Source organism: Venturia canescens, chromosome 1 (assembly GCF_019457755.1).
Source record: "Venturia canescens isolate UGA chromosome 1, ASM1945775v1, whole genome shotgun sequence".
NCBI lineage: Eukaryota > Metazoa > Arthropoda > Insecta > Hymenoptera > Ichneumonidae > Venturia > Venturia canescens.
The window spans coordinates 38,902,343-38,930,105 of NC_057421.1; the positions used below are offsets into that span (position 1 = coordinate 38,902,343).

A 27,763-nucleotide genomic window follows, 5' to 3' on the forward strand; every position below is an offset into this window, starting at 1 on the left:
TCGTTCTGCCGACTCCATCGCGCTCCTGCTGGGCTTCGCCCCACGCGTACTGTCAGCCGATACGACTCACAGCTCCGACTTGCCGGTGGCTATTCTCAAGGTCAACGCATTGCGCGTCGAGTGCAACATCACGTCCGGCGCGTACATCAACGAGCACAAGGTTCACACGATTCACGAGTTCTTCCCGGCCGTGCCACCGGGATATAAGATCATCGAAGTCCCCTCGCAAGTCATTTATCTTCCGATCGCCGTCCGAGTCATTGATCATCTGCAACTGCGCATCGTCGATCAGGACGGAGCACTGGTGAATTTTCGCGGCGAAATCATTACCATCCGGCTGCATATCAGAGAAGTCAAGTAGACCATGGGCATCATCTTCAACAGCAGAACCACTCCGGGCTATAAAAGAGCGACACCACATCGTCCAAGCATCAGTCGGCGAGGAGTGTCGAAAACGCTAACACGTCGCAACATTCAGTTCCTGCGGAGTCTCGGCCTTCGAGTCATTGGTGGAAGAAATTAACTTGCGTGATATTTTGCTGCTGGAATGGAAGAGGCTTTGGACGTTCATTCGCCCGTCGTATTTGACGAGTTCGTCACGCATTACGAGATTCACGCGCATCAACCCTACACTTCGTCGGGCTTCGCCAACAGCGACGAGATTCGCATATCCATCCAACATCAGGATCTCTGCGTCCTACCAGCCCGAAGCTCGCTGCACATCTGCGGTAGACTCAGCAAAGCCGATGGAAATGCCGTAACGGCCACACAATTGGTGAACAACGCCATCTTGCATCTGTTCGAGGAAATTCGTTACGAGATCAATGCCATCGAGATCGATCGAAGAAAAAATGTGGGTTTATCCAGTCTCATGAAGGGATACGCCTCCTTCAGTCCCAGTCAGACGGCCATGCTTGAAAACTCCGGCTGGCTCGACGTTGCGGAGGCTCAACAGCTGAACAACGTCGGAGGATACTTCGACGTATGCATCCCACTCGTCATGATCCTAGGTTTCGCCGAGGATTATCGCAAGATCGTCATCAACGCGAAGCACGAGCTCATTCTCACGCGATCGAGGCACGACATGAATGCGATTCTTCAAACGGCCATCGAGAACGGCGCCTTCGAGAATTACAAGATCGAAATCACGAGAATCGAGTGGTTGATGCCTTACGTGATGCTGTCGGACAAGCGCAAAATTCAGCTGCTCAGTCGCATTGACAAGGACATAGTCATGAGTTTTCGCATCTGGGAATTGTTCGAATATCCCGCGCTCCCGAGCACGACCAAACACGTTTGGACGGTGAAGACGTCGAATCAGCTGGAGAAACCGCGTTTCCTCATTCTCGCCTTCCAGACGAATCGAAAAGCGGTTCGAACGGCAAACGCTAGCCGCTTCGATCACTGCGGCATTACCAATGTCAAACTGTTCCTCAACTCGCAGTGCTACCCTTACGGCAATCTCAATCTCGACGTGCAACGCAACCAGTACGCGCAATTGTACGAGATGTACGCCAACTTCCAGAGCGCGTACTACAACGAGAAGGATGCCGAACCCCTGCTGACGAAGGGTGACTTCATCGCGCATGCGCCAATCATCGTGATCGACTGTTCGAAACAGAACGATACCCTCAAGCTGGCACCGGTCGACGTCCGTATCGAACTCGAGGCCGATTCGAATTTTCCCGCGGGAACCACTGCCTATTGCCTCATCTTGCACGATCGCATCGTAGACTACAATCCCATAAGTGGCGACCTCAGGAAACGTCTGTAGTGGGGATGACTGAGGAGTGGGGATAAAATCCTCCTATAAAATGCGGGCGGCCGAGCGGAGTGCTCGGCATTCGTCATGGAGTACCTCGTGGACGTGCAGGGCTTCCTGTACCACAACTTCATAGTCAAAGAATTGGCCGTCGCTCCACTCAACTCGCCCGACTACCCGCTGGTCTTCCTGTTCCAACCACCGACACCGTGGAGCGAGATTCCTGCCAGGTACAAGGGTGTAAATCTCTGGCTCGAACGTAACTATCATCGTCTGCGCTGGAGCGCCGGTGACGTACCCTACGACGAGGACGAGAACGTGCTTCGCTCGGTTCTACGCGACGCGATCACCGTCTACGTGAAGGGTGAGCAGAAACAACGGTGGCTCGAACAATTCGGGTTCAACGCGCGTGACGTGGTGGACTGCCCGTCGCTCAGGACCTCGTGCAAACTCGCTGCAGCATGCCCCCACCATGATTCACCCCATTGCGAGCTGCGAAACGTTCTACTGTTGCGGATCTACCTTTACGAGTCGCGACCCTCCCTGAGGAGGTCATTGAAGCTGTGTCATCGGGGCGAACCTCTCTCAACCGCCGACATCGCCCAGCTGCCCAAGGAATTCATCGTGACCTTCGCCGCGTACAGCGTCGATGCTGTCTGGGAAAAATTGCCCGAGTCCCTCAAAATGGATCCTGAAGTTGCCGAGTGTCGACGATGCCGAGAGCATACAAAATTGTTCGCGCCACTCAAAAGAGAATGTAAACTTTGTAAATAAAAACTCAATTAAGTGAATAAAAAAATCTTTTTGTAATTACTTGTGGACTTTACTCAATAACTATCCCGATATTTAACTATTCCGATATTTAACTATTCCGATAGTTAACTATTCCGATAGTTAACTTTAACTACTCCGACAGTTAACAATTCCGCTCGGGGTTGCCGACTTGTTTGGACTTGTATCCCGACACGAGATCTCCACTAGCCAAATCGCCATCGGCGCGAACTTTGAATCCGTTCGAGGTTTGTTTGGGTTTGAGCTCAGTTCGATGTTTGGGTTAGAGAGGTCATCCTTTTTACCGACCGTTTGGGAGGCCATCTTCATTACCGACCGTTTGGGAGGCCATCTTTATTACCGGCCGTTTGGGTCCATCTATCGGCATTTACGCGAACTATACGGCGCGCGGACTTTGAATCAGTGCAATGTTTGAGCTCAGATCGATGTTTGGGGTTGTTTGGGTTAGAGCTCAGTTCGATCACATGTTTGGGTTTGTTTGGGTTTGTTTGGGTTTGAGCTCAGTTCGATTACTTGTTTGGGTTTGTTTGGGTTTAAGCTCAGTTCGATCACATGTTTGGGTTTGTTTGGGTTTGAGCTCAGTTCGATCACATGTTTGGGTTTGTTTGGGTTTGAGCTCAGTTTGATGTTTGGGTTTGTTTGGGTTTGAGGTCAGTTCGATCACATGTTTGGGTTTGTTTGGGTTGGTTTGGGTTTGAGTTCAGTTCGATCACATGTTTGGGTTTGTTTGGGTTTGTTTGGGTTTGGGAGGTCATCTTTATTACCGACCGTTTGGGTTTGTTTGGGTTAGAGCAGGGAATTTACTTTACCGACGGTCGGTAAGGTAGATTCCTACATGGAGCGGAAGCGGCCTAGCTGTACTACTCTTATAATAGGCCCTTATTGAAAGTGAACCCTCCTAGATCTTAGTTGGACTGCCGTCCGGTTGTGAATCTTTGTGAGCTCTCCTTGGAGAGCTCGCCTTGAAGCAGATATGGGGTTGCATTTCGTCTCATAAATTGCTGAGTAATTCTCAGTCGGCTTATCGCGAGGGTTACAGCACTCAGATATTAATCGTCAACTCACTATTCTTGTATTGTTTGATTTCAGCAAGGCTTTTGATGTTATTCCTCACATTAAATTACTTTTCAAACTGCGCAAATTGGGTTTCTCTATAAAAGCTCTCACTTGGATTTTCTTCTACTTGACTGATCGGAAACAGGCTGTACTTGACGCTGACAATTTACGCTCTGATTGGCTCCCTACTACGTCAGGTATTCCACAAGGTTCGGTTCTGGGTACTCTACTCTTTTCCCTGTTTATAAACGACATTGGTGTGGATTTACGATATTCTCGCCACATGGTATTTGCTGATGATCCCTAAATCTACCTGAACTGTTCTTCGTCTAACATAAATTCGGGTTTGGAATTGATAGAGCACGATATCCAAGTGATTGCTCGCTATGCAAAAATAACGATCTGAAATTTAACTTGAATATAACTAAGATTTTTATACTTGGAAGTAGTGCATATATAAATCGTTTTAATCTTCATTCTCTTCCGAGGATTGTAATGGATAACATTACCTTGCCATACGTCTCTGAAACCAAAAATCTAACAGTGGTTATGGCCTTCAATTTATCCTGACATAACCACATCACTCAAGTACTGCGTAAGGGGAACTTTACACTTTTCAAATTCAAATTTTATGCTAACGCCCTTTTTCGCGAACTAAGACCATTATTAATTACAGCTCTAGTCTTCCCTATTCGCGACTACTGCTGCTTAATCTATAATGACATAACAGAGGAACAAAATTTGCGACTTGAAAGACTGGTTAATTCGTGTATCAGATTTATTTTTAGACTTAGAAGGGACGAACATGTTACCCCTTATCGCAGGCAGCTGGGTTGGCTCTCTGTGGCTTCGAGAAGGCGTTTCTTTATGAGGGGTGCTCATTTTCAAAATACTCTGCGGCAATGCTCTGGCGTATCTACTAGATCTCTTTCCGCTAGCTCTGCCCTCTTTTCGCCCTCTTCGTGACGACCGAAATCAGCCGACTTTTCAAGTTCCTTTTCATCGCATAGTGATTTTGCGGAACTCCATCCACCTTTCAGCTGTTTATTTTTGGTACTCTCTTCCTCGCTCGATCTCCTCTATTACCTCCTTGCCTATTTTCAAGGCTAGGCTTTTTGAATTCTTGTTCAACTACGAAGGGACTTAGAGCCGTTGCAGTTTTTCTCTCTTATAATTAGTTATATATATTTACTTGTATATTCTCACCTATATTCTGCTTGTTTTATCGAATTATTTATGCACTATTATGTACTCGAATTTGCATAAGACGTATCTTAAGTGTGTTATTGATAGTTTGGTTTTCTAGATTATTGATCATCTTTATTACTGTATCTTTATTTTTAAAAGTACTTGTCCGGCCCATCACTATTCATTGAAATAAAAATCAATCATAAAAAAACGAAATTGTACGGCAGAATCCGGTTAAAAATTTATTGAAATGCGTTTCATTATTAGTTGAATGTTCTTAATAATAGTATAGGTTAGTTCTTATACCGAATGGAATTCGTTCGCTGGAAGAAGTGAGAAGTAAAAATTACCGCCATTGAATATAAACTGAAGAGTTATTTTGGAAGCTTGAATATAGTTTCCAAAATGATTTCAAGCGCAATTTTTCGGTCTTTTATTTCTAACGTGCTATTTGATGGTAATTGTGTCGAATCACGGCTCCACTTCAAAAAGGGTCCAATTTTTTTTTTTATCATTTCCTAACACTAGTAGATGGTAACCCATGCCGTGAAATTTTTTTCAAATTCTTCTGTTGAAATTATTTACAGTTGGTGTCATAATTGTTCTTTGCAATTTTTCATTACATTTTCCGTGATACGGTCAAGAAACAAGGGACCATCAATGTACTTGTCCCAACCTCTTTTCCTTGAGGGGATTTTGGAGGTTCATAGATATTCTCCGTCGTTGTACGATCGCGAATGTAGAGTTTACACATTTGGCCACTTGGCCGCCACTGTCGAGTTGGGACTCTACTTTGAAAACAATAGCTTGAAGTGAAAGTAACAGCGCACAACTGTGTGATGTTGTCGTGTTGTCGATAATCGAGCACTACGCATGATTCCATATGGAAATATTAGTTCGAACATGAATATTAGTTTTCTAAGCGAGTTCACCATAAATTTTAACAAACTATGTCTAATAAGAACACTGTCCGTCACATGTAGAAAACACAAGCAAAATTGGTCAAGAAAAGTGTGATCGTTGCAGAAAAAAATTGCTTCAAAGAAATCTTCCCATTCAGCTGATCGCAGTGAAACATTCAACACCCGTCTTTTTGCCCTGCGAGCAGTCAGGAATTAAAAATTAGTTTTCTTTATTTTACTCTTGATACAAAAATTCTTGTGTCTTTCAGCAGAATAATTAAGCTTACAAAATATGGGAATCAGTATAAAACTTGGTACTGAAAATGTGTGCACAATATCGGATCGCAAATCACAATGTATTAGAGTTTGGACTTCAGGTTCCCCATGAGTTTCTCCAATTTCATGGCTTTTTGCAGACTCCCATCAATTTTGAGTTTGCCCGTCATGAAAGCTGTTGCCGGTTTCACATTTCCTGAAAAAATTATTCGAATGAAATGGAGTAATGAACAATTTACTCATAGGTTTAAATGGTTACCAGCAAACATTTCGAAGAAATGTTTCGAATCCATGGTAAGGGTCGCATCAGGGATGTGCATTGATTGTCCTCTGCCTGTAGTACCATTTCCATTCTTCAGATCCAAAAACCACGTGCCTTCTTCTGCACCTACGACAAGACAATTATTCGTTTTCTAGATTGGCTCATTTTCTGAATGTGGTCATTACAAAATACATAATAAATCACAACGAAGGCCCAAATCGACCGACACCTTGCTATACGTTGACTTGATTTTTCTCATACTAAAGACACAAATACAAAGGAGACGTGGAAGCGCAGAATTGAATTACGAAATTTGACAATCCAAAAATGGATCGATTTTATGCAAAAATAATTGTTATTTGATCAATTGTTGCGGTATGATGTAAAATTCCTGCTAAGCTTTTTGGATTGCCCAAAATAGACTTCCTTGTTTCTAGCAAACACAAGTATAGAATAGTAAAAGTAAATACCCTGAGAATTTACGAGGATAGGTCATTAACTAACTACCGACTATGTGGGTTTGAAACGTCACCAGATCGCTCTGATGCCCCGTACATCACTAAAATAAAAAATAGGGGATAATTTTCCCTCTATTATTAACGTTTGAGAGCCTCTCGCCTAGATCTATGCTCAAACCCTTCTCTGCGTATCTTTTTTAACTTTCACGTTTACTATCGGCTCAGCATTCGTGTTTTAAACTTACGATTTTATTTGGACCGGACAAGTACTTTTAATGCATATTTAAATATAATTTGTATCGATCCAATCGACATCGAATTTTGTGAATAATACCAGAAGATCCTGAAATTCTGAGAAGAGTCGATTTTCTTATAAGTCTCTGCCACCCTAGAGTAACAAATGACTTTAGCTTTTATGTAATTTTTTTTGGATTTGAAAGCTTTTAATGTTGAAATTTGGAGTTACTCATAAATTACTTGTCCTCCGATTGATATCATAAATTTTAGTGCTGCACGTACCTCAAGTGGTAACTTTTTTCAATTTATTAGAAAATACTTGGCCTCAAATTGATATCATAAATTTTAATGCTGTAACTTCGATGGATTTTTTTTTTTTTAATTCATTTAGTTGTTAGAATAATATAAGAAGAATAGGGCATCATTTTTCAAAATGTTTTCAAGTTCGATATTTCAGTTTTTTATTTCTCATGTTTTATTTAAATTTTTTTCACTTTGCAAAAGAATTACAGATTTATATTCTATTTAATGTGATGTTTTTTCAGGATTTGTGAAATTTTTTTCGAATTGTGTAACGTAACGCTCTTGCCGACCCTGGGCCTGAACGCCGCCACGCGTCGGTTCGAGCTACCTTAAAAACCATAAACTTCCCCTAGGAAAAAAAAGGTTGGGACAAGTACATTGATGATCCCTAGTTTGCTGATAATTACATCCATAAAAAAATATGAAAAATTTTTTTTTTTAATTGTAAAAAAATTACTTTATAAAAAAAATACAGAACAGTTCGAAAAAAATTTCACAAATCTTGAAAAAACGTTTTATTAAAAAAAAACTAATCTGTATCTATTTTTTAAAGTGTCCAAAGCATCAAATAACAAGTAAAACATAAAAAACCGAAACATCACGCTTGAAATAATTTTGGAAACCGAACCCTCATTCTTCTTATTTTATTCGAACAGCTAAATTAATTAAAAAAACTTCCATCCAATTTACATGCAGCATTAAAATTTATTATATCAATTCGAGGCCAAGTATTTTCTAATCAATTGAAAACAGTCACCATTTGAGTTACGTGCAGCATTAAAATTTATGATATCAATCGAAGGACAAGTAATTTATGAGTAACTCCAAATTTCAACATTATGGAATTGTTCTTAGAAGCTTTTAAATCCAAAAAAATCACATGCAAGCTAGCCATTTGTTACTCTATGGTGGCAGAGACTTATAAGAAAATCGATTCTCTTCAGGCTTTCAGGAGCTTTTGATATTATTCACAATATTCGACGTCGATTGGATCGATACAAATTATGTTTAAATATGAGTTAAAAGTACTTGTCCGGCCCATCACTATTCATACAAATAAAAATCAATCATAAAAAAACGAAATTGAACGGTAGAATCCGGTAAAAAATTTATTGAAATGCGATTTAGTATTAGTTTAATGTTCTTTATAATAGTATAGGTTAGTTATGCCGAATGAAATTCGTTCGCTGGAAGAAGTGAGAAATAAAAAATGCCGTCATTGGAATACAAACTGGGGAGTTATTTTGGAAGCTTGAACATATTTAATGGGCAAAATGTTTTTTATTTATCGATGCACATAAACATCCCTTGTATATGGCAGGACAATTCGTTTCCATTCTTATTAAATAAGTGCAATTGAGGGAAAATTACTTGAAGATAACTCTCTAAATTCCCTCTGCATGAATATTTGTGCTCTATCAGTTCTAGAAAAGCCCTGATTTTTATTTGAATAAACAATTTTAATGGAAAGTGATGGGCCAGACAAATACTTTTAACTCATATTTAAACATAATTTGTATCTTGAAAAAACGTTATATTAAAAAAAAACTAATCTGCATCTATTTTTTAACGTGTCAAAAGAATCAAATAACAAGTAAAAAATAATAAACCGAACAATCGCCCTTGAAATCATTTTGGAAACCGATGCCTCATTCTTCTTATTTGATTCGAACAGCTAAATCAATTGAAAAAAATCCCATCTAATTTACGTGCAACATTAAAATTTATTATATCAATTCGAGGCCAAGTATTTTCTAATGAATTGAAAAAAATTACCATTTGAATTACGTGCAGCACTAAAATTTATGATATCAATCGGTGGACAAGTATTTTATTAGTAACTCCAAATTTTGACATTATTGAATTGTTCTAAGAAGCTTTCAAATCCAAAAGAATCACATGCAAGCTAGTCATTTCTTACTCTATGGTGGCAGAGACTTATAAGAAAATCGATTCTTCTCAGACTTTCAGGATCCTCTGGTATTATTCACAAAATTCGACGTCGATTATTATTTTATGTACAAATTATGTTTAAATAAGTGTTAAAAGTACTTGTCCGGCCCATCACATTCCGTTTAAATTGTTTATCCAAATAAAAGTCAGGGCTTGTCTAGAACTGATGGATCACAAGTATTCATGCAGAGAGAATTGAGAGAATTATCTTCAAGTAATTTTTACTTAATTGCACTAATTTAATAAAAAACGGAAACAAATTATTCCGCAATATAGAAGGGATATTATTGTGCATTGATAAATGAAAAAAATTGTACATAATGTATATGTTCAAGCTTCCAAAATAACTCTGCAGTTTACATTCGATGACGGCAATTTTTACTTCCCACTTATTCTTCCAGCGAACGAGTTCCATTCGGAATAAGAACTAACCTATACTATTATTAAGAACATTAAATTAATAATGAATCGCATTTCAACAAACTTTTAACGAGATTCTGCCGTGCCATTTCGTTTTTTTATGATTGATTCTTTATTGAATGAATAGTGATGGGCCGGACAAGTACTTTTAACACTTATTTAAACATAATTTGTACATAAAATAATAATCGACGTCGAATTTTGTGAATAATACCAGAGGATCCTGAAAGTCTGAGAAGAATCGATTTTCTTATAAGTCTCTGCCATCATAGAGTAACAAATGGCTAGCTTGCATGTGATTTTTTTGGATTTAAAAGCTTCTAAGAACAATTCCATAATGTTGAAATTTGGAGTTACTCATAAATTACTTGTCCTTCGATTGATATCATAAATTTTAATGCTGCACGTAACTCAAATGGTGACTGTTTTCAATTGATTAGAAAATACTTGGCCTCGAATTGATATAATAAATTTTAATGCTGCATGTAAATTGGATGGAAGTTTTTTTAATTAATTTAGCTGTTCGAATAAAATAAGAAGAATGAGGGTTCGGTTTCCAAAATTATTTCAAGCGTGATGTTTCGGTTTTTTATGTTTTACTTGTTATTTGATGCTTTGGACACTTTAAAAAATAGATACAGATTAGTTTTTTTTTAATAAAATGTTTTTTCAAGATTTGTGAAATTTTTTTCGAACTGTTCAGTATTTTTTTTTTATAAAGTCATTTTTTTACAATTTAAAAAAAAAAATTTCATATTTTTTTTATGGATGTAATTATCAGCAAACTAGGGATCATCAATGTACTTGTCCCAACCTTTTTTTTCCTAAGGGAAGTTTATGGTCTGATGTCAAGTCTTTTTTTTTTAAAGTTCCTTATTTATGTTCAGATGACTATATCATTTTAGTTTAAATTTCTATGAATTATTCATGATTTTCGAATTACAAGGTCGGTTTTCACGAAAAAAGACCTATTTTTCGTCAAAATTGTTCTGGAAATATTGCGTCACACGTCCGTTCTTGGACTTTAGGGATTTTTTTCCTTGTACTCTAATATGTTATGCATATTGGGAACGTAAGAGCATGGTGGAAAGCGGGTTGTAGGCCGTGATATGCTTTTCGGCTTGTAACTTTGGTTTGCACGAAAAAAGACCTATTTTTCGTCAAAATTGTACCGAAAATATTTCGTCACAGGTATGTTCTTGGACCGTGGTGATTTTTCCCCTTGTCTTCTAATATGTTTTGTCTATTGGGAACTCAAGAGCATGGAGCAATGCGTGTTGCGGGCTGAGATATGATTTTCGACTTATAACGTTAGAAAAAAGAAAGGAAAAGAGGAAAGATAGATCAAATTAAAGACACAACAAATCCAACAGAATTGGCCATTTTTGAATGTCGTTTTTGCATTCTGAATCATTTTTGCATTCTGAATTGCATTTTCGTGTCATCCAAAACGTGCCCCGATGAAATATATTTCCAAAGTTTGCAAGTGGCCGCTGAGATCCAATTATTTTCAATTTGGTAGTTGCAGAAAAAAGGCACCCGGAAACATTTATCATGTCAGAACTCAAAGAAGCAAAAAAAACTGAGCGTACTTAATTCAACAGACCAATGGAATTCAAAGACGTTTAAGGTACCTGCGCATTGGTTTTGGAGAAAAACAATTTCAGAAGAATTAAAAAATGAATTTAGAAATTTAAAAACTCAGAATAGAATAGAAAAAGGAAAATTTAGAGAAGCAGAAGACGTTCGTGATAAATTTTTGAGATTACATGTTACGGTTGGAGTAAAAAATTAAAATGATTGGCACACACGCTGCGACACAAAAATATGAAAGTTTAAAGGTATTCGCTCCATACCGCAGTAATACAAACTTCAATACTATTTAAAAAAAAACACTTTAAAACTTGCTGAATCAATTTCCATTACATATTACCATAATCAAAGATAGGGGGTGATACTTAGCAAATATACTTATCCACAGAAATTTCAAAGTTCGCAGGTATCTGCTGCGATTCAATGTATCTGCGCAATGAGCTTGGAGCACAGCGTTTTTAAATCCATTCATAAATGAGCAGCTGCAGATTTTTCTAATGAATTTTTCACTTTATATTTATGTTATAGTGAAAGTCAAAAAGTAAAATGAATGGTACAATATATCAATTTTATAGTTTGCAGATTTTTGCTGTATTTCAATGATCCAAATCTATATAGTATTATAGTGAAAAGTTGTTAAAAGTCATGATGTCACATTAAAATGACATAGCGCACATAACATTCAAAAATTCTGTAGGTTTCCATGATGTTGGCAGGCATTATACTCAATCGAATCCAAAACTGAGCAACTGTAGACTTATCGTAATGAATGTTTTCACCAATAATTCCACATTTGCAGTTTGCAGAACAGGAATACTCAACATACACGTCATTTCATAAGTATTGTTGTCAAAATTTGTGTTTGCCTACCGCATTCCAAAGATTCGACTTTTCATATTATCAGCAAAAAAAGCATCCAAAGATTTTTTGGAACAAGTTTCAAAATTTATTACTCGACAGACCAGGTGGAAAAAGAATAACTACACTTATATCAATGTTACGTCCCAGGAAGGAGGATTAGTTGGGGGGCGCACAGTCGCCGATTTAGAGAAGCAGAGTGTACGTTGAGTACATCTGGGAGTGAGTCTTCTTTGGGACTTGTGCGAGGCCCGAGAACATATACTATATTTTCAGGTATACGTGACCTTTTTATTGAAGGTTGTGCCCGCGAATTGGAAGGATTTTCCAACTGTTGAGCGGTGTCGAAGGCTTCACGAAATAAGTGTATGCGATGATATTTTGTTCACTACAAAATATATTGATGAATTTATTGATTGACTATTACACTTATTTACACTTTGAAATTGAAATGTTTTTACTATGTACTTTTGAGTTAGCGATTATGACAGAGTTCTCCTAAGTGATTTGGATCAGAGAGGGGGAGTTCTCCAATCTTAATTGTTTCGAGGTTCGCTGCTAACTAACTGACAACTAAGATTCTTAGCCTAGTTAGAGTTCGAGAGGAGGATGTGTTTTTTGGGGGTAGGATGCTGTAGAGGGGGTTTGTTTTCTGTGGTTTTTTAGTTTGGATTGGGTAAAAAGTATCGTCTGATTTGATGATTGGATTTGAATATGGGGGAGACTTTTCCGGAGATACGATTGGAGGAAAAGTCGCGCGAGGTTTTCTCGGAATTAGGGAAAGTGTGTTAAGCGGAGTTCTGAGATGTGCACGTGTTGCACTTGAGATAAGAGCATCTGTTTTCGGGACTCGTGGGAAATGCGAGTTTCGGAACGTGTCTCTGGAATCTCGTGTGGATTTAGGAAATGTTGCATTGATAATAAATTCAAGGATAGGAAATCGGTCTTGGAGTATTTATTTCTGGTTTTCCGTGCTCGTCTTGTAGGATTATTTATGGCGCCGGAATGTCGGGGAGAGTCTAGGGCGCGCGTTGTGAGTGTTTAAAGAATGGACAGTTGAGGAAAAAAATATGTGCGAGCGCCGAGTGTCTCGCAGGATGTATTTGTTATGGGTGGTCTGGATACGCTCTGTGTTTAAATACATTCCTAGATAAGAACTATGTATCGACAAATGATGATAAAGGTTAGAAATATACTCGTGATAGCGTTTGAGTTGAAGAGAAAAAGTGAGGGGCGTTTAGCGTAATGCTAGGACGTAACATCAAGACAAGAAACTGTTTGGAGAATCTGATGTACAAAATGTGCGATTGATGATCATAGTTGGAAACCTCTTGAATCACGTTACCACAATCAGCATGAAGAAATAGTAGAAAATCAGAGGACACATCTCAGGCAACGAATTAATAATATGTATCGATCCGCTGCAAACCAATGGAGTCAAAACAAGGATCGGAAAGAGCAGAGCCAAACTCAATAGGAAGCATGATATGGGAATATTCAAAAATAATGATGACACAAGAAATCAATTAGAAAATATTTATTCGATTGGAGTTTCTCACATTATATACTAACAGTTCCGTGTGTTCTTGTCTTATTAATTATCAACCATAATATTTCAGATCGCAAAAAGAAATCTTGTCACATTATAGATTGACGAACATTTGTCTTTACAACTTCCAGACCTATTTTTGATAAACTGATTTGCCTTATATATATTATTATTCACTAACTGTGCGAACGTTTGTTACATTTGTCCCGCACTTCGTGACGTCAAACCCCGGCCTGTTCGTTACGACACAGCTATCAAAGGGAACTCGCATATATAACCTGTATTACTACACATGATATATAATCACGCAACCGACGATATATTTACACTTGACAATATTCCGCGCACTCTGGTTTAATTGAAAGATTATCTCACAAGGAAAGTCACCTTAGTGTACCCCCACAACCTGGGTTGAAAAAATTACATTTTGTAGTTCACATCAAAGTATAAACCCTCACAAAAAATTAGCTGCCTACTCGCATATTTAAGGGGTGAAATTAATTCCTCAAAATCGGTCGTTTTTTCGTTGATATCTCCGTAACTAAAATAGATACGGCAAAAGTTTAAATGGCAAATTTATTCATTTTTCAGTGCTTTGCAATAATATATAATCGTTAATTGTATAGCTTTTTATATTCATTTTATTTTTATAAAAAAACGTGTTTTTTTGTACATTTTTCTCTACTTTTCCATGGTAAATCTAATTATTCCGATTCGAAATTCAATCATATCAATCTACATTGGTTTTTTCCGACACAAGAGCTCATTAAAAGGAGTCAATTTTTTCAAACGCAAAATTTTTTATCAACTTCAACTGATAACATGTTTTCATCAAACTATGAGGTGGGTTTCTTAAAATACGTGTTATTTTTCTATGATATCCTATCTATTGTGTTCAACACTGATATATCAGTAAGGAATAAGGCTCTAAACTCAAATAGATACGGCAAAAGTTGAAATGGCAAATTTATTCATTTTTCAGTACTCTGCAATAATATGTAATCGTTAATTGTATAGCTTTTCATAATTATTTTATTTTCATAAAAAAACGTGTTTGTTGTACATTTTTCTTTATTTTATCGTTGAAAAAGTTTTTACTTTACCTGAAATTAAAACAAGATTAGAAAAATTGTCAAATAGAAAATGAGTGTATTCAGGTATGCGTTCTATACCCTTGCCTTAAAATATTCATAAATCATTTACCTTTAGTTTAGTTTTGTGCATCCATTAATTGTAGTACAAGCGAATAACTATCAGATGATGTTTTCCATTTTATATAAAACTTTATTCAATATATATGTTTCCATATTATTTCCTAGCAACCTTCAATTCATGTATTCTCGTTATTACGATGTCTAGGACTCATGACAAGTAGAATAGAAAACCTTGCCATGCACTTATTAGTTCTTTTACCTTCGTATTATGGAATGTATTCATTACAATAATGATACTCCTCAAAGAAATGTTTGAGACACAAAGGTTTTTTGCACCACGCACATGTTATAACAGCTAAATCACCACAAATGTGACATCGTGGTTCCGAATTATCTCTAAAACCAAACATCACAGGGTTAATAAATTCAGGGGGTACTTTTTCTATATAGCCACTTTTGTACCATGCGTATTTAAACATATTAACATAACGTGGAGAAGACAGTTGATTGTGAACAAGTGACTGCAGTTTAATAATGTTATTCCTTAAATGTAGATTTATATCGCTACCGGAAAGAATAGCTATGTTTGAAAAGTGCCTTACAAAATTTTTCCATATTCGAAAATCAAACACATCTAATGGTTGTATTTGTCCTGTTGTTTCTATTGGAATAATTTCTAATACAATTTTTTTATGAAGAGGAGTTACTTCATTAACTATCCCTGGACAGTGTCTACTTCAAGAGTCGATCAAGAGCGCACTGCTGTCACCAACATTCGGAAAATAGATTTCTGTTAGCCACTCTTTGAAATGATCTGTCGAAAAAACGAAATATTTAGTATGATTTGGTTTGCTATATTTAATTTGCCGCCTGAATATATAACTTGAATAGTTCGTATCTGATGTTAACTTTCCCGATTTTGATGCCGAAACAAAAACGTTTCTGGGTTTAAACAACGTTTTTTCTACACGTGGGCCAAAGTCACCACCGATTTCTTTTAATAGAAGATATAACGGTGAAAGTAATTTTCCATCGGCCGATATCATTGGTTGAATCGTATACGAATGGGTTGTCGAAGATATGGATTGAACAACGCATTCAATCTCGTTTGATCCTTGGTTTGCAAGAGTGCGACCGGAATGCATTTCGAATTGGAATCCACTTTGGTCCGAATTGTAAACGTTTTCCAGACCAATGTCGTTGATAACAGATTTAACGTTATTTATAAACTCTTCAGCCGTTTTTGCAAGATTTTTTGAGTCTTCTAAAGTTTTCCTGGTAATAAATTTTGTAATTTTTCGAGACGTTATGCGATGTGCTCTTTTGAACTTATTAACCCAATTTTTTGATGCTTTGAATCATGCATCGGAATTCATGAAATCTTTATGTGCGGTCAAAGCCCATCGTTATAAATCAATATTATGTATGATCTTGCCACATTCAGTTGCTTCAATAAAGCGATTTAAAGTATATTGAGATATTTCATTCAATTTTTCTTTATAAGTCCCACCTTAATTTATTTGATGAGCCCAACGCTTTAATTGTGTTTTAGAAATTACTTTTCTAAAACGATATGCCACCGTACGAATATTTAAATTTTTTGTTTTTCCACTTCTCCAATACTCCACAGCCTACTTCTTGTAATCAAATGAGAGTTCATCTTCATTTTTTGTACAATGAGATCCATCTGCTTCATCGGATGAAATTGAATCCCATTCCAATTCACTATCTTCTGCACTTTTAGGCTATGGTGTTTGAATTGTTCTTGAAAGTGTAGAGTTTCGTCTTCTTCAATTTCGATTCCCGTGTATTCGTTTATGCTTTCAATTAAAAACTCTTTAATGGTATTGGCTAATTTCATTTCACTTTCATTCACCGGTCTTTCGGGCTAATTCATTGTCATAAAATAAGTCGACAAAATATGTATGACATTCATTGGACTGATATGCATTTTTAAAAAAGTTCATAGTATTCAATACGTACTCAACAATGCACACCTATGATCAGAGAACTTTAGTGAACGGGAACCGCTTTAAAACTAATTTAAATGTGACAACAATGAGATTATATAGAGCCTTATCTTTTACCGACATATTACTGTTCAACACAATAGATAGGATATCATAGAAAAATAAAACGTATTTTAAGAAACCCACCTCACAGTTTGATGAAAACATGTTATCAGTTGAAATTGATAAAAAATTTTGTGTTTGAAAAAATTGACTCCTTTTAATGAACGCTTGTGTCGAAAAAAAAACCAATGTAGATTGATATGATTGAATTTCGAATCGGAATAATTAGGTTTACCATGAAAAAGTAGAGAAAAATGTACAAAAAAACACGTTTTTTTATAAAAATGAAATGAATATAAATAGCTATACAATTAACGATTATATATTATTGAAAAGCATTGAAAAATGAATAAATTTGCCATTTAAACTTTTGCCGTATCTATTTTAGTTACGGAGATAACAACGAAAAACGAAAAAACGACCGATTTTGAGGAATTAATTTCACCCCTTAAATATGCGAGTGGGCAGCTAATTTTTTGTGAGGGTTTATACTTTGATGTGAACTACAAAATGTAATTTTGTCAACCCAGGTTGTGGGGGTACACTAAGGTGACTTTCCTTGTAAGAAGCTTTTAAATCCAAAAAAATCACATGCAAGCTAGTCATTTCTTACTTTATGGTGGCAGAGATTTATAAGAAAATCAATTCTTTTCAGACTTTCAGGAGCTTCTGATATTATTCACAATATTCGACGTCGATTGGATCGATACAAATTATGTTTAAATATGAGTTAAAAGTACTTGTCCGGCCCATCACTATTCATTCAAATAAAAATCAATCATAAAAAAACGAAATTGTACGGCAGCATCCGGTTAAAAATTTGTTGAAATGCAATTTATTACTAGTTTAATGTTCTTAATAATAGTATAGGTTAGTTATGCCGAATGAAATTCGTTCGCTGGAAGGAAGTGAGAAGTAAAAATTGCCGTCATTGCAATAAAAACTGGGGAGCTATTTTGGAAGCTTGAACATATTGATTGTCCAAAATGTTTTTTATTTATAGATGCACAATAACATCCCTTGTATATTACAGGACATTTCATTTCCATTCTTATTAAATTAGCACAATTAAAGGAAAATTACTTGAAGATAACTCTGTAAATTCCCTCTACATGAATATTTGTGCTACATTAGTTCTAGAAAAGCCCTGATTTTTATTTGAATAAGCAATTTTAATTGAAAGTGATGGGCCGGACAAGTACTTTTAACTAATATTTAAACATAATTTGTATCGATCCAATCGACGTAGAATATTGTGAATAATATCAGAAGCTCCTGAAAGACTGAAAAGAATCGATTTTCTTATAAGTCTTTGCCACCATAGAGTAAGAAATGACTAGCTTGCATGTGATTTTTCTGGATTTAAAAGCTTCTTAGAACAATTCCATAATGTTGAAATTTGGAGTTACTCATAAATTACTTGTCCTTCGATTGATATCATAAATTTTAGTGCTGCACGTAACTCAAGTGGTAACTTTTTCAATTCATTAGAAAATACTTGGCCTCGAATTGATATAATAAATTTTAATGCTGCACGTAAATTAGATGGAATTTTTTTCAATTGATTTAGCTGTTCGAATCAAATAAGAAGAATCAGGCATCGGTTTCCAAAATGATTTCAAGCGCGATTTTTCGGTTTTTTATTTTTTACTTGTTCTGTATTTTTTTTTATAAAATAATTTTTTTGACAATTTAAAAAGAAAATATTTTTAAAGTTTTTTTCATGGATGGAATTATCAGCAAACGAGGGACCATCAATGTACTTGTCCCAACCTTTTTTTTCCTAGGGGATTGAAATAAATTTCCAAATTTATCATGTAACAACTCAAGTGAATATATCTATGCATTTACATGGCCCAAAGATTATTCAAAACTTGGGTGTATGACCAAGCAATCATGAAGGCTTTTTGTTATAAATATTTTAAATTGTCTTGTTGAAATTAATATAAAAAAATAGAAATACGAATATCTCTCGTATTGTCTGGATAACGAATAGAAATTGGTATGAAAATACACTGTAAGCTAAGGAGGTGGAAAAAAGGGACCGGTGAACACAGCCAAACTAAATGAAAGAAATTATGACAACAATACATTGAATTACTTGACCAAAGTTTTTTAAAATTTATTTGAATTCGTTTACACACAACCATCCACCTCTTTCTTTAATGTAATTACACAACATAGAATTTCTGTTTGGAAAGAACGTTTTAGAGGTTATAATGAACGAACGTTTTTTTTCTCATTGTTATTATTATTATTATTCAACACTAATTAGTCACGTCATTAATAATATCGATTCCTTCCACTTTTCAATAACCACTTTTATTTTTCTACACTCTGCACGCAACAGCATTCCGGCGGTCATAACCTCAAACGTCAACATGACGCGAAATCTCGCAAATTTGCTATCTATGTATATAGCATAGAAAAAAAATTTAGAACCAGGAAAAAAATTCTATAAAAATAATAAACGAAAAATTGAAAAGTTCAAAAAAATTCAACAAAAATAAAAAACAATCGAAAAAATTCTGTAAAGAAAAATAAAAAAATTTCAAAAAAATTCATAAATATTGAAGACATTGAAAAATGTACTATCCAAGTTACATGTAGTATAAAAATGTATGATATCAATTGGAGGCCAAGTTTTTATTGATAATTTGGAATATTTATCCAACAAATTGAAAACTTTAATGAAATTCATGATAATTATTTTCACGAAAAAAGTTAATGAAAAAAAAGTCATAACGGAAGTGACGTGCAGTACTAAAATGTATTATATCAATTCGAGGTCAAGTATTTATCAGTTATTCGAAATATAATCTCCGGCGACAAATGAGCGTTGAGAATCCTTGTCGGGCTCACAACGTTTTATCAAAATTACTAAAAAATTAATGGAAATAAAATCATTAAAAATTCACATGAAAGTAATTCGTTACTTCAACAAGGTACACACTTTAAAGAATCGATTCCCCTCCGACTTTCAGGATCCCCTGGTATTATTCACAACATTCAACTTCGATTGGATCGGTACAAATTATGTTCAAATACGTCTTAAACGTACTTGTCCGGCCCATCACTTTTTATTCAAATTGCTCATTCGAAAACAAATCAAAAACGAAGTTAATGCATGTGTTAATATTAAGAAACAGTAATTCCCGAGAAAATAATTTTCCTTCGAATCGCTCTTGTCAAAATGAAACGACAATGAAAGATAAAGTTGATTAATCTATTTATATTATATGGTGTCATAATTCACAACAAAATCATTTTTCTCCAAATTCCAGGAATCCACGTGTCGTACTCGACTAGTGATATTTTTCAAAATGTGTACGTGACTATAGAAAAAAAACATTGCATGGCTGAGTAGGTTCGAAAATTTCTAGTAATGGGCCTGATTATTTCTCATTTTCATTGGTTCTTACTGAATGGTATGTGTTCACTGAAGAAAATGAGAAGTGGATATTGCTATACGAACTTGCGAACAATCAAGTTCAAATAACTTGGAGATATTATTTTTATTTCTATCCATTTTATTATATTTGTCATTATAGAACAGCCCTGATTTGTTTTCGAATGAGCAATTTGAATAAAAAGTGATGGGCCGGACAAGTACGTTTAAGACGTATTTGAACATAATTTGTACCGATCCAATCGAAGTTGAATGTTGTGAATAATACCAGGGGATCCTGAAAGTCGGAGGGGAATCGATTCTTTAAAGTGTGTACCTTGTTGAAGTAACGAATTACTTTCATGTGAATTTTTAATGATTTTATTTCCATTAATTTTTTAGTAATTTTGATAAAACGTTATGAGCCCGACAAGGATTCTCAACGCTCATTTGTCGCCGGAGATTATATTTCGAATAACTGATAAATACTTGACCTCGAATTGATATAATACATTTTAGTACTGCACGTCACTTCCGTTATGACTTTTTTTTCATTAACTTTTTTCGTGAAAATAATTATCATGAATTTCATTAAAGTTTTCAATTTGTTGGATAAATATTCCAAATTATCAATAAAAACTTGGCCTCCAATTGATATCATACATTTTTATACTACATGTAACTTGGATAGTACATTTTTCAATGTCTTCAATATTTATGAATTTTTTTGAAATTTTTTTATTTTTCTTTACAGAATTTTTTCAATTGTTTTTTATTTTTGTTGAATTTTTTTGAACTTTTCAATTTTTCGTTTATTATTTTTATAGAATTTTTTTCCTGGTTCTAAATTTTTTTTCTATGCCATCCAGAGACAAGAGACCATCAATGTACTTGTCCCAACCTTTTTTTCCCTAGGGGAAGTTTATGGTTTGATATCACGCCTTTTTTCTCAAAAGTTCCTCCTTTATGTTATGATGGTTATTAGGGTGGCCCTTAATATGGGTGAAAAAAAAAATTGATCGCGCCGCCCCCCAAAACGGTTCCAAATGATAAAAAAAAAATCTACGCAAAGCCGTAGCTATGTCCGTTAAGAGGAAGACGTGCCTGTAAGCATGAACTTGGATTTAAATATCAATTTTTCTGCATGATTTAGTAATTTTTTAAAATGTTGTATTTCAGTGAAAAATGGTCGTATAGAGGTCTAAAAAAATGCATTTTGAAGCTTCAGGTTTCTATTTTCAAGATCTTATGACGAAAAAAATGCAGAGCTACATGTTGTGCGCAATTTTGAGAAAAAGTGCGAGAAAAAAACAGCAAATTTTTATGCTTTTTTATCAATCCCACAAGCGTAGATTTATTTTTTTCAACTAAGCCATGGTATGGACCGGATAGCTGGTTTATTAGGCTTCAATTTGCTTTTTTTAAAACTTGAGTAGGACCATTTTTTGCTGAGATGTTGAACTTTGAATGAAAAACTCTTTTGTCTTTGATCGACGATATCTCAGCAACCAATGGTCGCACAGGAAATTCAAGGGCAGTTCTGAAAATTGGAATAATGTCCTACAAGGTTCCGTTGCAATCTTGAAGATCCATTTTTTATTCCATCCTTGTCGGGAATTTAAAAAAATAGGAAAAAAAAGGTAATTTATGGTTTTTCAGAAGCTCTCAATGTTGGAAGCCTTAAGAAAAACAATCAATTTTCATCAAAAACTTTCGGAATTTTTTTTTTGTATATTTCAACCTTATTTATGGGAAAAATGTAGAAAAAACTTGGAAATTTTTCATTTTTCATTTTTGTCATGATCATGACTCGTTTAACGTAAAAAACGTGACCCTCAAATTTGATTAATGTTTGATCGGTTGCCACGAAGAAACGATTGGTTAGATCGAAATGTAACTTCGGCAGGGTTTTGGGGGGTATATTCAGCTGTAAATGGCATACTCAACATCAGTCATTTCATGATTATTTGAAATTTGGCTATTGACTTTCTAAAAAACCATAAAATACATTTTTTCCTATTTTTTTAAATTCGCGACAAGGATGAAAGGAAAATTTCACCTCCAAGATCGCAACGGAATCTTGTAGGACATTTATTTCAGAACTGCCCTTGAATTTCCTGTGCGACCATTGGTTGCTGAGATATCGTCGATCAAAGACAAAAGAGTTCTTCTTAATTCAAAGTTCAACATCTCAGCAAAAAATGGTCCTACCGAAGTTTTTAAAAAAGTAAATTGAAGCTTAATAAACTATCTATCCGGTCCATACTGTAAGGAGTTCGTAGAGGTGCGTTATATTCGTGTGTGTGCTGAGGTGTGCGATGTGAGTGTGAAATAAGAAAAGAGGGCTTTGGAGAAGTAGTGGGGAGATTCCCTCTCCACGGTCGGACCAAACGTCTCCGAATTTTCGCTCGATGAAACGATCGAGGATATTTTGAGATACTTAATCTCGAACAATCGAACATAACGGTTCTAACTATAATCACCTGCCTAGATCAGTCTATATCTTGATATATATATTTTGTGTACACGTTTTTGTTTCGCGAAGTTCATACTGTTATACGATACTCGACAATTCGATATCTCTATCATCCAATGTACCTCACGTTATATTGCCTATTTATAAAAATACCTCGCCTTGTATAAAACACCGTCAATCAACTCATCGTTTGGGCCAATAGATATATATGAGTACACGTATATTATCTGGTATATCTCTTGAACTCTGTGGTCATCTCAACAATTATCGTCGCCGCCGTCGTTTTGCCATTTCGGGAACGAGGTCGGAAAGAAAGCACAGAAAAAGGGAATATTTGCTTCACTGGGCATCAAAATCATCGGCACGAGAGTGAGAGGACGAATCCTGTGGTTTCTCGTCTATCGAATCGACGGTCGAAGGCAGCAAAATCATCGGCAGCCTCAGAAAACCACTCTTCGACTCAATGCGATAAGTGACTGTTTATTTTCTTGTATGTATATCAAAAAAGGCTGAAACCGAGGCTTGGAAAATATTTGTGAAAATTTGAATGTTTATCTATCGAATTTAGGCGTGTTACTTTGATGTTATATATGCGTATTTTTGAAATGGAAATCTAATTTAATTCGGCATTCTATTCCTTGTGTGATGAACTGATTAAACTTTAATATACCGGCAAAAGTTGGATCTCGTGTAATGTACTCTATCTATATATCAAATCAAATATTTTGATTCGCCAAATTGTTGTTGCAAGAATTGATTCGTGTATCTGCGTTTTCATTTTACGAAAATAAAAAAAATTCGCTCATTCGTTTATCTTACATATCAGAATAAACGTGGTGAGAATTTGGTCTTCCCGTACACGACGAACAACGAAATTAAAATAAATTTGTTACAATACCATGGCTTAGTTGAAAAAAATAAATCTACGCTTGTGGGATTGATAAAAAAGCATAAAAATTTGCTGTTTTTTTCTCGCACTTTTTCTCAAAATTGCGCACAACATGTTGCTCTGCATTTTTTTCGTCATAAGATCTTGAAAATAGAAACCTGAAGCTTCAAAATGCATTTTTTTAGACCTCTATACGACCATTTTTCACTGAAATACAACATTTTTAAAAATTACTAAATCATGCAGAAAAATTGATATTTAAATCCAAGTTCATGCTTACAGGCACGTCTTCCTCTTACCGGACATAGCTACGGCTTTGCGTAGATTTTTTTTTATCATTTGGAACCGTTTTGGGGGGCGGCGCGATCAATTTTTTTTTTTACCCATATTAAGGGCCACCCTAATGGTTATAGGATTTTAGTATAAATTTCTATGAATTATTTGCTTAGTACATTTTTATAGATTCCATTCTCATACGAACATTTTTTATGGGATAATCTTTTTCATGAAATTATCAGCAAATAAGGGACCATCAATGTACTTTTCCCAATCTTATTTTCCCTAGGTATGATGTTCGGCTTATAAAGTTGGTTTCCACCATAAAAGACCAATTTTTCGTAAAAATTGTAGTGAAAATATTCCGTCACAAGTCTGCCCTTGAACTTTGGCAATTTTTTTCCTTATACTCTAATATGTTATGCCTATTAGAAACTCAACAGCATGGAGGAATCCGGGATGAGGCCCGAGAAATGAATTTCGGTTTATAATGTTGGTTTCCACGTAAAAGACCAATTTTTCTTCAAAATTGTACTGAAAATATTTCGGCACTGGTTTGGTCTTGGACTTTGGTGATTTTTCTCCTTGTCTTCTAATATGTTTTGTCTATTGGGAATCCAAGAGCATGAAGAAATGCGTGTTGTGGGCCATAATATGGTTTTCGGCTTATAACGTTGGTTTCCACGAAATAAGATCTATTTTTCGTTAAAATTGTACTGGAAATATTTCGTCACAGGTCTGTCTTTGGACTTTGGCGATTTTTTTCCTTGTACTCTAATATGTTTCGTCTATTTGGAATCCAAGAGCATGGAGAAAAGTGTGTTGCGGGCCGAGATATGATTTTCGGCCTATAACGTTGGTTTCCACGAAAAACAACAAATTTCTCGTCAACATTGTACAGAAAATATTCCGTCACAGGTCTGTCCATGGAGTTGGGCTATTTTTTTTCTTCTACTCTAATTTGCTATGCTTATTGGGAACCCAAGAGAATGGTAGAAAGCGGGTTGGGGGCCGAGATATGATTTTCGGCTTATAACGTTGGTTTCCACGAAAAAGGACCTATTTTTCGTCAAAATTGTACTGGAAATATTTCGGCACGTTGGTTTCCGCGACAAAAGATCTATTTTTCGTCAAAATTGTACTGAAAATATTTCGTCACCTGTCTGTCCTTGGCCTTTGGCGATTTTTTCCAAGTCTTCATACCAAGAAAGAACTGATGTAAAGAATTCCTTAATAGAACAGATTTTATTTATCCCTTTTCTTCAAACTTCAAATGAAAGATAGATCAAATTCAAGACACGAAAAATCCAACAGATTTGCCCACTTTAAATGTCGCTTTTGTATTCTGAATCTAGAGATTTCATTTCATCCAAAACGTGCCCTCAATGAAATATATTTCCAAAGTTTGCAAGTGGCCGCTGAGGTCCAATTATCCACAGTTTGATAGTTGCTGAAAAAAAGTACCCGAAAACTTCTAACATTTATTATGCCAGAACTCAAAGCAGCAAAAAAAACTAAGCGAACTTAATTCAACAAAGCAACAGAATTCAAAGACGTTTAAGGTACCGTTTAAGGACGTTTAAGGCATTGGTTTTGGAGGAAAACCATTTCAGGACAATTCAAAAATGAATTTAGAAATTCGAAAACTCACAATGGAGTAGAAAAAGGAAAATTGAAGTATCTAGAAAAGCGGAAGACTTTTGGGATGAATTTTCTAGATTACATGATACGGTTGGAGTAAATGATTTGAATGATTGGCACACATGCTGCAACACAGAAATATCAAAGTTTAGAAGTATTCGCTGTATATCAGACATACAAACTTCAACACTATTTGAAAAGGAACACTTAAAAACTTGCCGAACCAAGTTCCATTACATATCAAAGTTCCATTACCATAATCAAAGATAAGGGGTGATCCGTTGCATATATATTTATCCACAGAAATTTCAGAGTTCGCAGGTATCTGCTGCGGTTCAATGTATCTGCGCAATGAGCTTCGAAGACAGCAATTTCAAATCTATCCATAAATGAGCAACTGAAGACTTTTATAATCAATTTTTTACTTCATATAGATGTTACAGTTAGAGTCAAAATGTAAAATGAATGGCACAGTATTTAAATTGTATAGTTTACAGATTTTTGCAGTATTTTAATGATCCGAATCTACAGCATTATAATGAAAAGTTGTCAAAAGTCATGATGTTACATTAAAATGACATAGCGCACATTGCATTCAGCAATTCTGTAAGTTTCTGGGGATGTTGGTAGGCATCATATTTGATCGCATCCAAAACTGAGCAACAGTAGACTTATCGGAATGAATTTTTTTTATAATAATTCCATATTTGTAGTTTGCAAAGTGGAAATACTCAACATACATGTCATTCTATAAGTTTTGTTATCAAAATTTGTGTTTGCATACCTCATTCCTAAGATACGACTTTTCATATCATTAGCAAAAAAAGCATCCAAAGGCTTTCTGGAAAAGTTTCCAAATTTATCACTCGACAGACTTCATGGGAAAAGAATAACTACCCAGTATACCAAGACCAGAAATTTTTTCGAAAATCTGATTTACAAAATGTGCAATTCAAGATTATGGTTAGAAACCTCTCGAATCATGTTACCACAATCATCATGAAGAAGGAGTAGAAAATCATAGGACACATATTAGGGAACGAATTAATAATATGTATCGGTCCGCTGCAAACTGATGGGGTAAAAACAAGGATCGGAGAGGGCAGAGCCAAACTGAATATCAAGCAAAATATGGGGATGTTTAAAAATAATGACGACACAAGAAATAAATTAGAAAACATTTATTCAATTAAAGTTTCTAATATCATTCTAACAGTTGCGTGTATTTTTGTTCTATTTATTCGTATATATAACCTATGTACACATGATATATAACCACGCCACTGACAATATATTCGCACTGGACAATATTTCTCGTACTCTGGTTTATTTGAAGGATTATTTCAGTCAACACTTATTTCCAATCGAACGAAATAATGAAATCTTGAAAAGTTTCGTTGACATATATGCATCACGCATTTTTTATATTCTTTTTCATACACACATCACAGACTACATTTACGCGGCCGCTTTGATACCGGTTTAATATATCACAAATAACAAAATAAATAGTTATATGCACTTCTTTAGATGACGAAAATTATTTTTTTATTGATCCCGCACGCACTTCGTAATGTCGAAACTCTGTTCATACGTTCAAAAACTGACACATGGTTTGTACATATTATATGTATATCGGTCGAATTTATGACTGCTGTTACCAGCTGTGCTGCGCCGTGTGCTACGTTCTGAAGTTGACGTCAGATTTCCAATCATCAACAACTAATTTCAACAACCAATCACAACGTCTAAAAATGGATGTCGTCAGATCCAACGAATCAGAAACTCGAGAGCATCAAAGTGCCTTTGATGGTGTTTATAAATACAGACGCATAAATTCTTGAATGTGTTGGTAACTTTTGCATAATCTTGAGCCCGTGCAAAGTTTTTTCTCAGCAAATACGCCACCGATCATGCTGATTTAGGGCGGAATCGAAAGAGAATTACTCAATTGGCTTAAACTTCAATTTTCAAGTTGTTAAATGGCTCCTGAGCTTCGTAATTCAATAAAATCACATGCCAATTTTACCCCCACCACCGCGAATCGTTTTATTCAGAGAAAGTATAGTCTCGGCGAGAGTCTCGGGCCAGCAGACGACAGGGCTGTCAATGTACTTGTCCCGACACTCTACCGAGTCTCTTGATTACGAACCAGAAAAAAAATTCTATAGATATAATAAACGAAAAATTGAACAGTTCAAAAAAATTCAACAAAAATAAAAAACAATCGAAAAAATTCTGTAAAGAAAAATAAAAAA

At 35.5% G+C, this 27,763-nt stretch overlaps 2 protein-coding genes across 5 annotated transcripts in view; one reads left to right on the top strand and one right to left on the bottom strand.

Annotated features, from left to right (window-relative positions):
* Positions 1-547: 547 nt before the first annotated feature.
* Positions 548-1,774, top strand: LOC122412686 (uncharacterized). The gene has a single exon (XM_043422463.1). It carries the CDS (start codon positions 548-550, stop codon positions 1,772-1,774), a length of 1,227 nt encoding a protein of 408 aa, XP_043278398.1.
* Positions 1,775-5,913: 4,139 nt separating this feature from the next.
* Hsdl2 (Hydroxysteroid dehydrogenase like 2) overlaps positions 5,914-27,763 on the bottom strand; it is a 324,919-nt gene continuing 303,069 nt past the window's right edge. For 3 of the 4 annotated variants that reach the window (XM_043434037.1, XM_043434036.1, XM_043434034.1), the window contains 2 exons: positions 6,236-6,364; positions 5,914-6,172 (listed from right to left, as the gene is read on the bottom strand). In XM_043434037.1, the coding sequence (XP_043289972.1) occupies positions 6,060-6,172; positions 6,236-6,364 (242 nt within the window). In that variant the 3' untranslated portion in view covers positions 5,914-6,059. The remainder of the gene's footprint in view (positions 6,173-6,235; positions 6,365-27,763) is intronic. The other variant, XM_043434035.1, reaches the window with a different exon arrangement.

Excerpts from the sequence above, each read along its gene's own strand:
- LOC122412686 (XM_043422463.1), top strand. The coding sequence starts at position 548 with ATGGAAGAGGCTTTGGACGTTCATTCGCCCGTCGTATTTGACGAGTTC.